The sequence below is a fragment of the Strigops habroptila genome, chromosome 2, assembly GCF_004027225.2.
Source record: "Strigops habroptila isolate Jane chromosome 2, bStrHab1.2.pri, whole genome shotgun sequence".
NCBI lineage: Eukaryota > Metazoa > Chordata > Aves > Psittaciformes > Psittacidae > Strigops > Strigops habroptila.
In genome coordinates, this window is record NC_044278.2 from 13,363,320 (window position 1) to 13,378,112 (window position 14,793).

Sequence of the window (14,793 nt, forward strand, 5' to 3'; positions counted from 1 at the left end):
AAGAGGAAGTTATATATATTGAACGATAACAGGAAGACAAAGCAAAAGATGTTGACCAGTTGACTCAAGGCTGTGCCTGCTCAGATGTGGTAAATTCACAAGGTACAAGGGCCTTTTGGCTTATTTTTGGGAGAATGCAACCTGTTTTGCCAGGTTTTTGCATCAGTTTACATTTTTATGTCTGGAAATACAGTCACACAATATTGTCCACAGCATTACAAATATTGAATTTTATTTTTTGGCTTAGGTTGTCTTGTAGCTCTTGCTTCCAAAGAAAATATCCGATTGTATCATTCTATTTCTGATACCAGGACCAAGACAAAAAGGGGAATAAAGAATAATCAGTTTCCTCTTAGTAGTAACAGATAGTGGTGTACTGGGAGATAGGGACCTAAAAATACCACTATTCAATGTGCAGACCCACTCTTATGGATTTCTTGTAGCTATGGGTACTGGGCTGTTATCAGTAACAATCTCTGTGGAAAGGAAACACGAATTCTAAAAGCTCAGAACCTTTGTAAGAGCACTGAAGGTTTAACCTTCATATGGCAAAAGCACAGGATGGAACTAAAGAGATGCTATAAAGCCTTCTAGCAATACATGTGGCCTGCTAATGGGAAGAAGTCCATGATGAGGGCAGAGGTCAATGACGTAATGGTGATCAGGGCAAGCTGCAAGAGGACATGCAATCTGATGCAAGGTTCTATTCTCTTACCATGAAAGACTGCTTAAGGGGTGAAAGTCTTCACTGAGACCTCCACAGCCACTGTGACAAACATTTCTTTCTTTCTCCCACCCCCCCATTTTGGTCATAATTGTGCTGTGCTCCTTTAAAAAGTGACTCCCTACAGAGCCTCCTACAGAGAGGATCTACTGGACTTGCTCAAGGGGAGCAACACCCAGAGGATGGAGCAAATGGCAGGCAAGAGAATCCCACAGAAAACTTACTTGACTATCAGCAGATGGTCCAGAACAAAAGCAACATGAAACAGGGACCGCAGCAGCCAGTCTGCTCTCAGGGATGAGGGAAGGACATTTCCCAAGGACCAGAGATGACAGAAGAGAATTAGGCAGACTCAACCACAGTGATTAAAACAACTTGGATGTGAAGACACACTTGCAAGGACAGAGGGAGCTGTTCTATTATGCCTGATTCCGCTGCTTTGAATTCTTCCTATTTAGAAAGTTTCTAGTTGATATTATAATGACACATAGCGTTTTCCCATGAGTTTCAAAGCTTTTTGATCTTCATGGTGGAAGCAGATTCACCTTAAATATCTGGCTGATACAAGGTCCCACCACTGGCCATCAGCCTCTGTAATGCCCCTCCTTATCTACAGTATCCCAATTGACATGCTATAGATAACTTCTCAGCATGATTTTCTAGTACAGCATGTGGCTGAAGTCTTGGAAGACAGAATCAGTGGCTCTGAGATATTCCACATACAACAGCTGTCTCAGTCTCATGTTAACTAGCTAGGTGAACAGATAGGAAAATGGTGAGCATTTCATCAAATCTGTCCTATGTTTCAAGAAAGTCCTTCAACATAGATAAATTGCCATGAAATACTCAGGTTTTTTCAACATCGCTAGAACTACTTTTAATCAGAAAATGCTATGATGAAAAAAGGCACAAACTACTCTGAAAAACTCATTGTTCAGTATTGGTATCCAGTAGAAATTTACAGGACAAATAATAGCTGAAAGCCTCAAATTATCATTTGGTATTTTTCCTGAACCTAACTGGGAGAGACTGCTTGGCAGTTTCCAGTGCCTTCCACCAGCTGAGCTGATTAGCCCATGATCAGTGCTGAGAAATGTAACGTGCCTGTCACTAGGGGCATTTGCTGCCAGCTGAGCACACACACATGGACAATTAGCAAGGCTCAGCCAACATGCAGTAACTTGTTAAGATGCAGTAACGTTTATTTTTCCTTTCAAGCCTCACACTAAGAAGCAGTGTGAAGCAAAAGAGGTTTGGAGAACTAAGGGAAGGAAATCTCCCTGATAAAGGAGAAAACTATAATTCCCCCACATTCCCCCAGCTTGCATATTAACGCTGATAGAAAACCTTGCCAAGTGACTTGGTTTGCTCCAGTCAGCTCACACTTCTGGGTAAACCATGTTCTAAATAGTGAGTTTATCAGAACACCCCTATTTTAGGCTAAAAAAGGGGGAACTGTAATTATAATAGCTATATTAAATTAAATATATACACCAGAGTACTCGCTACAACACAGTCCAATTAGATGAGTTCCTTGTTTTAGCCATACATCGCTTTTTAAAGTCAAATAGAAAAAAGACTGAAATAAATTATTTAATGATAATTTATTATCTTTATTAGAATTCTGCCACTGTGCCCTATCATGGGAACATACAAATTCTGTGCATTTTGTGAGAGTGCTAATGAGAATGCACTCTGGCTCTGAAATAATTTTAGTTTCAGTGATAGATATGAAAGCTACTTGAAATCAGATGATCTTTAGGTCCTTTCCAACCCTAACTATTCTATGATTCTATAAGATTCTTAATGTTGTAGTTATAATCATAACAGGAATGTAACTGAACATTTTAGAATGGTGAAAAAATGCTGTATCTGAACTTAAAATTTTATTAGCACTGCCACACTCCTTCCACTACTTTCTTCATCCTTCAGGTGCAATTGACTTTTCTTCTAAATCAAATTTGAAGAAGCTTCTCCATGTTCAATAATTTTTCATTTCAGAGAACACCCCCCCAAACCAAACCCATCCAAAAAACACATTTTCCAGTATGACAATTTACTTACATCACATAAGGAATTTAAGTATTAATGAAACAAAACTTAAATGTTGAGAGAAAGGTCCTACATATCCTGTTAGAATGTAAGGGTAAGTGAAATAAAATTAAAATTTGAATTAATGAATACAAGGCTTGACACCACCAACAGTGAAATTGGTGAAATACTCTCCTCCCTCATCTCCCTCTTTTAAAAACCTAACTTTGTAAATGAACACAAGTTAGCAGAAGGGGAAATGATGTGGAAAAACACTCCAAAAACCAAACAGAACCCCCAAAGAAGAATGGAAAAGGTCTCCCACTTATACTTGCACATTTGTTTAAAGAAAACCTTTTGCCAAAGTTTATTATACATCCCTCACACAGCCAAAAATCAAAACAACTTCTCTTAAATACACTGGCAGTTGGAACAAGACAATTCAAACTACTGTTCCTATAGCATAGACAAATCTGAAACCAGAATAAAAGACGCACAAGGCAATCAACTGTTCAAATTAGATAAGACAAACTTACGCTTGTTGTGTAAGCAGCTTCAGGATCATCCTCTAACACTCGTGACAAACCAAAATCAGAGACTTTACACATGAGGTTACTGTTGACCAAGATATTACGGGCTGCCAGATCACGGTGTACATAGCCCATGTCTGAGAGGTACTTCATGCCAGATGCAATCCCCCGCAGCATGCCAACCAGCTGGATGACTGTGAAGTGGCCATCATGCTTCTGCAAATAAAGATGCAAGTTCAAAGAACACAGCTACTTTTCATTAATTTCATACTAGTGATATTAACTACAGCACATGTTTAAAATACATTTGTAACCCATCCAGCCAACCTGCCTGCTGCAAGCTTGTTTTTGCAAGCATTTAACTTGGCCAGCAAGCTATTCTATCTCTCATTGACAGTTTATCCCCGTCTTCTCCCACATTTTCACACACTCCACCATCTTTGTACTAGCAGCATTGAATGTCTCAGTTATTAAGATCACTTTCTCCCAAAACTATTTTTTAATTAAAAAATGAAAATGCACACAAACCCCCTCTTCACCTCTTACTCCATGGCCTCAGGAAACAAAGTGCCCGGTTTTTATTGCCTCAGCCTTCATTGCCTGCATGAGGTACTGCTGTTATCTTGCTTTTTGAGGGAGAGTTATTTAAAAACAAACAAAACCAAAGGAGCCCTTCAAACATAAAACCTAAGACAATCCTGGGAAAAGTTTGAAGCTTTACCTCGTATCTGTTCTGCACCTAATGAACCTCTAAACAGTATGTTAAAAATAAGATTTGGGCTTAAGTTCAGGGGTTATGTAGCTTTTCCAAAGTCTTTTGGGCTAAGCCCATTAAGCTCAGACCCATGAACACATTAAGCTGCTTAACTCCCACTCAAATCTATTGGACTTGAACATGTAAGTAAGAGTCATGTTGTTAACCACACTTGTTAGCTGGTCAGTCCTGGTGGGCCTCAGTTTCCTGTCTGCAACATTAATGTTAATTCCTCTGTACCTCCTACATCAGAACACTCCTGAATTGTGTGGCGGTGGGGACTAAGTGCATGCCTGTACAGAAATCCAATTATGGGCTCTTTACCTTGTTTAGGTGTGACCTACCTACCACTTACAGCAGACTGCTTACAGCAGTATTTTTGTGACCTCAGTTGGCAGACATTTAGCTTCTCATGGATTATTCACAGAGCCAGGCTTTTATGTTAGCAGGAACAGCCAAACGAAAGCAAACAATTTGTCCCTGCAAGTTAACTTTCTGTTTTCTCTTTCGACATCTTCAGCATTGAGCTACAGACAAGTAGCAGTGTTCTGATCAGCATTCAGGACATTTCTATTGCTTGGCTCATACATTAAAGCAAAATGATTTTTATTCAGGGGAGACATTTACAGTAAATTCAGTAAGTTCATTAGGTTCAGCAAAGCAACAGGCTCAACTGTATGGATATGCTTAACTTTACCCCTGATCACCAGAGTATTTCAGATTTAATGATTTGGGGCCTGTATCTAGCTAGTCAGGATATAAACATTTAAAGAAATAGGGAATTAGTACCCAGATGTAATTTAGGTTACAAAAAAACTCACAAACCAAACAAAACCTCAGACATTTGATGTTACTTGCTCCTCACACTATCAGTCTTCTGAGATGAAGCAACACTAGACCAAGACCTGCCTCTAATATATATTATACCTCTACTGAAATCAAGAAATTATACATTCTTAAATGATAAATCATTTAGTGTGCATAACAGGCTGCTAAATTGAAAAAGTTGTTTGTCTATAAAGATGTTGGAGGAACTAGTTCCTGAAGTCACCATTATTCAATTAAATTCTGTCGGGTGCAAACAGAAGGACAGACAAACTTAGCAAACAGAAAAGGCAGAAACAATGCAGATTCCGCAGTTTGTAAAACTTGCGGAGGTCTTGAAACTCTTTCAGTTCCTTTCATAAAATCAATTGGAAGAAAAACCCATGTAGCAGCACATGAAAACTTACATTATGGGCAACACTCACCAGTTATTGGCTAGTACTGCTGTATCAGGTTATAACACAAGACAAAAAAACCAGAAAGAAAATGGTAACAGAAGATATGCATGGTTGCTACATGGTTTGGCTTCCAAGCTGCTATTCTAAGGCAACATATCAGACTGCAAAAATTAAGATACTACTACACCTTGCCAGCTAGAGCACCTGACACCCTCATCATACCTCCCAAAACCACTTGCATTTAAGGAGCCATGCTCCCATCAGAGGTCAGATACCACAGCCATCTCACAGACTTCTCCAAATAGCACTTAATGACGCTTCTTTGAAACCAGCTATTTATGACTTATTCATAGCAATTTTTTTTCCCTTCAATGGTCTCACTGTTTCTCTCCCAGCAGTACCCTAAAGCCTTTCTATCTCTAAATTCGCTATGCAAAAGCAGAGGCAGATCTCTCCAAGTAATCATGTAACACCTATAAGCAACCCCCTTCCTTTATTGTCTCCATCAAAACAACCTGTAAGCTGTTAGTTCTGCAGATGACACTCACCTGAGGGTCAAGACACAAGTGTGATAACCAGATATTTTACAAAAGGCCATTCGCTATGATGGGCTCATAACATTCCCTATCACAGGCCCCTATCACAAAAATAAGGGGAACCTCTCAGAGTCTAAAACATGCCACTGATAGATATTTTAAATAAAAACTTTCCAGCTAGCAATTAAGTAAAAATAGAGACAATGTTCTTAATAACTATTGTATTTATTGTAATAAATATTCTTAATGAAATTTCAACAAAGGAAGGACACTAACTCTATCCAGTATTTTATGTAATGAAGCTACATGGGATTTGGGTTTGGCTTTTTATTTAATAATTCTAAATGTTCAATTGACTCAATTTATTAAGCTGGTTGCAAACAGCTAGTACTCTTCACACTTACCTGTATAGATATCTTTTTTAACTAATTGTAGAATTAGGATTTGGAATGAAGCACTTGTGAATTACTTTTGAAAAACAACCAACCAAGCTCCCCCTGTCCCCCCAACGAAGCATGAAACAAAACCAACCCCCCAGACCTCTAGATTTTACCTCCTCCTTATCATCATTAACAGATCCATTCTTTCACCAAACCTCAGAGCCATCCGCAACACCTCCCTTAACCTTTTGTCCCCTTGGATCACAAGCATTCATTCCTTCCTTTTTTAACTTGTGCTCTTTCAAATCTAGACCATGCTTGACTGATTTTTCATAAAACATAACCTTTTTCTGCATTTTCCAAGTCTCAGTGTTTGCCTTACCAGTATAGCAGAAATGCCTGAGTTAAAAACAATCTCATGCTTTTGCCATTCTCTTCCTCCTTCTTTCAAATTTCTTTGGGCTTCTGCCTTGACACAAAAAGTTCAAGTTTCTTATCTCCACCTTTGAAGAAATGACAGACTTGCTAACATACCAGTTGCAATTTTATTCTGTCCTCCTTTTCCCTCTGTATATTTCTCTGAATCCTCGTCTACATCTATTTTTGTCCGTCCCTTCTCATGCTTCGTTTTATATCATTTCATTGCCATTTTTCCTGCCAGCAAAAGAGTCTTCTCTCTCTCAAGTTTCTCTGTAATCACATCTGCATCAGTTTCCATGGCAGTTGTATTCCCTTGCAATCTGCAATCTACAATCTACACAATCTGGTATAATTTCATCAACTTAGTTGAATCTTCCAAGGTATCAAAATATTTGTCTGATTTAAGCTGATCAGGATAGAGACCATGGGCCATATTTAACCCTTTGAAAATTCGACTAAGTTGATGAAATTATACCAGATATTAATCTGGCCTTGTATTTGTAGCATTTCTAAATCCCTACATCCATCTGTGAGTCAAACCAATCCTTTGGCAACTTTCCATTATCTTGTTTCGTATGCTTGTCATATAGGGACATGAAACACTCATCTGAATGATATGGCGGTTGTTGTCCAGGGCTTTATTCTGATTCCCATAGCTTAGATGTGAAATATGCTTTTGATACGATTCCCACTGGGGTGTTAAGGGTGTTAATCGATACTGGCAGCAACTCAGACCACAGTGGACTTACCACATTTGTCTTATCATCCCATCAAATTTTAATCAGGCTTTAACAGCTTAGCTAAATAAACTTTTCTCAACAGCTGAGTATAGATGCAGTATCTGAGTACTTGCCATTGCATTTATGCAGCCCTGTAAACACCCTGAAAAAATGTTGGGTTTTAATTCACCTGCAGTTTGTTTTTCAAAACTTACGTACGTTAAATATCCTCCTCCTATTACAGACCCTTCAATAGCACTGACATATAATGGGCTAGTGAAGAGGGTCAGTAACTGTAGGGGAGGAAGGATGATATCCTAAGTTTCTCTCATTGCTTTTCACCCTCTACTTTCCAGCTCCAGCATGCAATAATTCAGTGCTTTTCTACAAGCCCATGGAATTTTACTACTGAGCAGCCTTTTGGAGGCGTGGTTGTTGAATTTTTCTGTATTGAACTTTAACAGGATAAATCTACCAAAATTCACATTGCAAGTATAACTCATGCTTCAGGGTATCATGTGGATTGCACTCAGGTTTATATTACTGGTACTGAATAAGGTCAACTGTCAATTTCTTCTTTAATCAACTGTTAACAGGGTTCTGTACAATTAGTAGCACCTAATTTCATTAAATATAATACATAAAACCCTGAAATTATCTTAGTTGATGCTACTTATGCTTAGTTTATACTTAATAATGCTATCGAGAGAACGTACACAAGGATCTAAGTGCCTCTTCAACCATTAAAAATATGGGAAATCTTTTTATTATTAAAAAAAGTTGCAAGATGAATCCATGCGAAAGCTTGTTTTAGGTTGCAACAGCCACCCTCAAATCTAGACAGAATAGCAGCAGTAGCCTTGCAATTTATGACCCTGTTTTACTTACTCAGCTGCAGCAACAAGAAAGGGATGTCCTGGAATAACCAGGTGTCCCTTCCCACTTTGGTGCACTGGAATATAGCTGTCACAGAGCTGGAAGGGACTGTGAGGGGGGAGCAAATCATCTCCTCTCCCTGGGTTATTCCTGACATGCTTTTCTCACCTGTAATTACAGACTATTAGGGCAAACACTTCTTATGCTACCTGCTCTACACCACATCTTAAATAAGATGCCCACCTAAATAAGATGCCTCCCTTCAGCATGGCACTTTGACAGGCACAGATTTCTTTTCCTCTCTGCATCTGCTTTTTATGCCCATGAAGACTAAATATCTTTCTTGGCCTTTTATTTGCGCTTAACAGAGGTTCAGTCCACAGCTCTCACTTGTTTGGCAACTATTCTTTTTGATTTTGTTGTGGACTCTGCCCACCTACTCCATACAGTTCCTGAAGCATCATGGTCCAAACAATATACAGTACCCTAAGGCTTCACCAATGTGATGCAGAGAAGAAAAGTTACTTCACAGATCTTGCAGGAGATACTCCTGTTTCTAGATTCCATTGTGGTATTTGCCATTTTCACAGCAACATGAATGCCCCTGACCTACTGCAACCACTAGAGTAATTTCTTCCAGCAGACTTTTTTCTGAACAGTTATTCTCTGTCTCCTAATCCATAGCTGATTATTCTAGCCCCAGTGAAGTATCATGCCCTTGTCCTTACTTATTTCTAATGTTTTCAAAACTAATTAGTTACTAAATTATTTCTTAAATTTGTTGTGATGATTTTAAATTCTAGCTCTGTCTTGCTGTCTGCCTGTGTTCCTACTTGACTTTGCATTGCCTGAAAATTTAGTAACGGTCTCAGGATGCAGAAGGTTAATGGAAATATGAGGAAACACAGACTGCAGAACAACCCTACTTCATATATCTTTCTGTCAAAAATCTGTTCTCTCCATATAGTATGTAGCATATGCAGTGTCTGCTAACAGAAATTTCATGACAACCATATTTCTCTAGCTGCTCATAAGGATCTCATGTGAGGGAGCTTTAAAGCCCTACCATAGTCAAGATTTATGATATCAACTGCTTCTCCCATACCTACAAAGCCTGCACCCTGTTACAAAAGCAAATCAGACTGTTTGACAAAATTTGTTCTTGACAAATCCATGTTGGCTCATACTTATCTCACGGTTATCTTTAAGGTGCTCATACATACTTTTTTGATAATTTCTTCCAGAAATGTTTCAGCAGTTGACATTAAGCTGACTGGCCTGTAATTTCTTGGCTCCTCTTTTCCCTTTTTTTCTTACATATTCTCCACAAATTTGCAAAGATAAAGAGCATGGTGAAAATGTCCACATTACATATCAAATTCTTTTTGGCTTCAAACACAAGACAGTTTGTGATACATTTCTTATTGCTCAGTAAGAAGAATATCTACAGTGATTAAAAATACCCAGCATATGTAAATGAAGTACTCACAGCAGTATCAGAAATACTGTTTCCTACCTACTTTTAGCAGGGTGAAACATTGCTTGAGAACAAATGTTGGCTCTGTAGCATCAGTGACAGCTTCTCAGTGTAATCTTAGATCACATAAATACATGCTGCCTACAATTCCGCTATTAAGGTAACACATTCATTCAAACTCAGCTTCTAATTGCTTAATTTGTTTTTTTGGTTCAGAAAGAAATATTTGTATCATCAGTCTCCGGGGCAGGCTGTCTTCTTTACAGAGTCACTTTTGAGAGCAAAATGCCACTTTTAGCCTGCCAGGAAAGGAACATGCCTCTAACAAATAAAAAATGAATGCATGTGAAAGCGAAAGAAAGAGTATTAGTTATGAGCTCTACGTTGTTGCCTCTTTGGGTGGAGATAAATAATAACAGGAACCATTAAACTTAGGAAAGGCCATCTGGCCCCTTTTCCCCAAAGCTGACTCTCTCCAGTGAGGCCATATTAGATGGATATACAACACATACTTCACAACATTGTTTTGTAGAACTTTCTATAAGTCTTCATTTTTCTTTTTTCTCCCTTTCCCCCAAAATCACTAAATGTAGGTATCTGCCACAGCATCTAAACTCTAGTTGAAAAAAGGGTGAGCCTGATAGCAAAGCTGCTTTGAGAATAACTTCATAACGATTACTGCATCAAAGAGCAATATATCATAATATTTTCTCCTTCTAGTAACACTTAGCCTCTGCTAGACAGGCCTCAAGGGATTAAAATTTGGTGATGAATTCCAGGGTTTCATTGCTGTACAGTCCACTGCAGTTAGTGCTCTATGGCAGTTAAGCATTTTTTTTTTTGACTCTTTGCAAGAACAAAATATATTTTATAGCATTTTTACCTACTATGCATGCTTGTAAATAAATCTAACTTTTTTTAACAAGTATTAATTTTCTGAATTGAAAGGAAATATATCAGCCACAAGTGTTTAGGTAGGAAGAGGAGTGTTACTATTGCAAACAGCAACAATGAAGAAAGCAAGACAACAATATGATTATTTTAGGTAAATGAATCCCTTTCTCCTACAGCTCAGAGATTCATGAAAGCGGGCAAGACTGGAGAATCTTTCAAATGTAAACATCTGTCTCTTCAGGATATAGTTAAGGGAAAATGCTGCAAAACCTGAGGAGCTTTCTTTCCCATGTTGATCCCTGGAGAGAGCACATTCCCTTCCTAGTAGAGAAGGGTGAGCAAATACAGTGCAGTGGATACAGCTGATAGATCATTTTAGCATCAGGCCTGTTATAAAACCTGCCACAATACTGTGAGTTATCATCTGATTAATATTGCTATGTCCCTGGTTCTTGCCTCACCGAGTTGACTACTGGTTAGCACACCTTGGATGCTGAGCAAGAATAAAACACTAACAGTAGTCTGGTAGTCTGCAGCTGCAGAAAAATACTGAAAGAAGCTAAAGTACTCTGATGATAGTTTTTGATTCATTTTACATGATCCCACGTAGCCAACCACAAACAAGCACTGCCAAAAGACAGCTTCTAGATGCATTCCTTTTCTGTGGTTTATACCCATGCCCATACTGAATGATGCATGAGAAGGATGAGCACAGGCCACAGCCAGCAAATGCTCCCCAGGTATCATTCTGTGCAACTGAACCCGAGAAGCAGTAACCCCCCCTCCCTAAGCACATAAGCCACCTAGCCTCCTCATCACCCTGTTCCTGTCTACGTGGTGCTAATTCCAATTATTTTAGGCAAGAATGACACTTCAGGTGGATCTGTGAAAACAGTAGATGAGATTTAATAGCTTAAAGTCTATGAGACATCTATTCAGAAAGTGGGCTTAGAGGGGGAGGGTGTGTCAGAGTTAAAGGACCAACCCTGGGGCAAAGAACTTTTACAGGAATCATCTGACAGGCAAGACTGATGAAAATATTGTGGTGTCCTGCACAAACAGCTTCTTTTGATGCAGCCCAGCACATGGTTGGCTTTCTGGGCTGCAAGTGCGCACTGAAGCCAGCTCATGTTTAGCTTCTCGTTGACTAACTCCCCCAAGTCCTTCTCCTCAGGGCTGCTCTGAATCACCTCTCTGACCCAGGTGTAGGACCTTGGACTTGACTTGGTTAACTTCATGAGGTTGGCATTGGCCACCTCTCAAGTGTGTCCAGGTCCCTCTGGGTGGCATCCCTTCCCTCCAGTGTGCCAACCGCACCACACAGCTTGGTGTCATTGGCAAATTTGCTGAGGGCACATCAATCTCACTGTCCATGTCACTGACAAAGATGTTGAACAGGATCGGTCCCAACACTGACCCCTGAGGGACTCCACTTGTTACTGGTCTCCACTTGGAGATTTTGCTGTTGATCGCAATGTCCATCCATCAAATTGATGTCTCTCCATTTAGAGACAAGGATGTTGTGCGGGACAGTGTCAAATGCTTTGCACAAGTCTAGGTAGACGATGCCAACTGCTTTGCCCCTCTCCATCAGTTTTGTAGCCCCATTATAGAAGGCCACCAAATTGGTCAGGCATGATTTGCCTTTAGTGAAGGCATGCTGACTGTTACCAACCACCTCGCTATTTTTCATGTGTCCTAGCATGGTTTCCAGGAGAATCTGCTCCATGATTGTACCACGCATCTCTGTTGTCTTGTCATATCTTCTATAGTCTATCTGTAAGCCTGAGCAAACATATCTGACTGCACCTATCCTATCTAATTGCTAAGTATGTCTTCCTATCAATACAGACAGCTGCTCTTTCAACTCTTTGTGTCTTTTATTATTTTCCTCATATGCTTGCAGAAGAAGTGATTGCTAAGATCTCCATGACACAGGCCAGTGACTGAAACATATAGACAGCGTGAGAAATTTCTCCAAGTGTTACCAGAAATGAAGTCACGTACCCTATTTCTGGTCAAATGACCATTATATTGACAGCATATATCAGGTATACTTTTGTAGGATGATTAACTTACATGAGAAAAAAAAGATAAGTGAGTTTCATCTTATGGAAATTAGTTTTATATAATTGCAAAAATAAAGCATGATTTCCGAGGAAAATTTAGTGTCAAGTGTCTCCAGCAATTTAGGAGGTCTGATGGTGCACAATCACTGTAATTAATTACCGTCATCTTACAGAATTGATTCTAATTAGCTGATGCCTTTCCACTAAGACTATCTGAAGCATCTTCATATTGCGTGCGCATACCAAATTTTGTACCCAAAAGCTCAAAGTTAGCAGCCAGTATGTACAACATTTGTGGGGTGGGGAAGACATAACTTAGCTGAGCTTGCTGTTTAAATTCATACAAATAGCAGAAAATACGGCAAACTGGCTTGGGGACTTGGGTCACATAACTGCAACCAAAATACAGCACTAAATAAGATGAAGGATGAGTGTAAGCTGCTGGCCTGGAGTTCAGGGGAGTTTTACCTGGAGCTTGCGATTAGTGGCACAACTTGTACCGGCATGGAAGCTAATATTCCACCAAGCCTGTGAGGAGGGTGACAGCAAACATCTTCCACGAAGAGTCTTCTGGAATCCCCCCACACGGTTCATCAGAGAGTCTCACTTTGAAAGTGAAAGATTGACCCATTTTTGCATTCTTTGGAGAAGGACAGGTTGGAAGGATGTGATGGTAAATTTCTGCAGGTTGCAGTGTGTGGGGAAGTATTTCTTATGGTGAGAACTTGATCTCCTCCTCCCTCTGTAAAACCACTTCACACTGTAACAAGTGACTCCTTTAAATAATAAGATAGACTATCTTATAAGCCCTGCCAAATCTCACCACATAAGAATTGCTATATTCACTGATCACCTTTCTTAGAATCACTAAAGATAAACCAACTCTCTCTGCTTCTTTGTATCTTCACAAAAGCTTTAAAAAGTGTAGACTGCTATCTGCAAGGAACAACTATTATTAATGAAGCAGCTGGATTTCTTTTCAAATAGCATCCAAGGTGTGCTAACCAATAGTCAACTTAGTGAGGCAAGAACCAGGGACACAGCCCTTTGCAGCCCTTTCCTCTGCTAATTATTAACAGAAATACTGATGATATATCTACAGTGCTTTGGGATGCTGAATATTATCTTAAGTCCTTTAAAAAAGCATTTTAGAAGAATAAACCATATCTGAAGTATGAATTAAAACTGTAAAATAATATACATGGAAACCAGCTGTAGAAATTATTAGCTCACATTTCCCCGCAGCAGTTTTGCCTAAAAATATATCTCATGCAATGTGAGAAGTATTGATTCGCAGCAACATCATAATTTTGCTGATGTCAATTTCTATTACAGTATTCTCATAAGAAGTAACTATTCTGATGAATAAATGCATGTGAAGAAAAATTGAATACAGGCATCATACCAGAGCAATTCAGAGAAAGGTAATTCTCTCTCATGAATTATTTCAGTATTTGCTTTTATTCTCTTCTACAAAATACTGTGCGCGCGCACACACACATGCACATACACAGAGTTTCAGGCCCAGACAAGTCTTCCTGGGACACTGCTGAAAAATTACAGACCAGGGAAGGCCCATGTACTCAAATCAGTGGCAGTCTGTCTGCTGCAGATGGTTAGAGAGATGAGAAAGAAAGGCAAGGGGGGTGATTTTTAAAACCTACCCCGTTTCTAAGAAGAACTTGATGATATCAAACTCCAGAAAAATAACTTGATTTTGAGAGATCAGCAAATTCTCACCAGAAACTGTGGTGTTGGTGTGTTTCTGACAACATAGCGTGTATCTGTCATGTGTCTTTACAAAGAAAAGTAAAAAATTATTTGGGACAGTCGGTGAAGAGGACAAGATGAAATGTTAGAGAAAAAATAGTATGGAATAATCAAAAGCAAAAGGAATGAAGAAGCAATGTCTAGAAATATCGAAGATAATGGCTTTGATGTGCTTTCAGGGTAGCATCCTCTGTTCCAGATGCTCTTCAGCCACGACTTTTCTCAACCTGCTGTTAAGCATGTACTCTCTGTATGACTTCCTCTCCCTCTCTCTGGTTTAAGTCCTCTTTCTAAAGTGTTGGCTTTTTTTTTTCCCTCCTGCTTATTCACACTTTTCTCTTTGCAGTTCCTTCTTTCTGCTACCAAAGCATCCTTGAGTCACCATCATCT

At 39.2% G+C, this 14,793-nt stretch overlaps 1 protein-coding gene across 7 annotated transcripts in view; it reads right to left on the minus strand.

Moving 5' to 3' along the window:
* Positions 1 to 14,793, minus strand: part of LOC115601713 (ephrin type-A receptor 6) — a 490,729-nt gene that overhangs the window by 61,621 nt on the left and 414,315 nt on the right. For all 7 annotated transcript variants that reach the window (XM_030472043.1, XM_030472041.1, XM_030472045.1 and 4 more), the window contains one exon: positions 3,292 to 3,501. In XM_030472043.1, the coding sequence (XP_030327903.1) occupies positions 3,292 to 3,501 (210 nt within the window). The remainder of the gene's footprint in view (positions 1 to 3,291; positions 3,502 to 14,793) is intronic.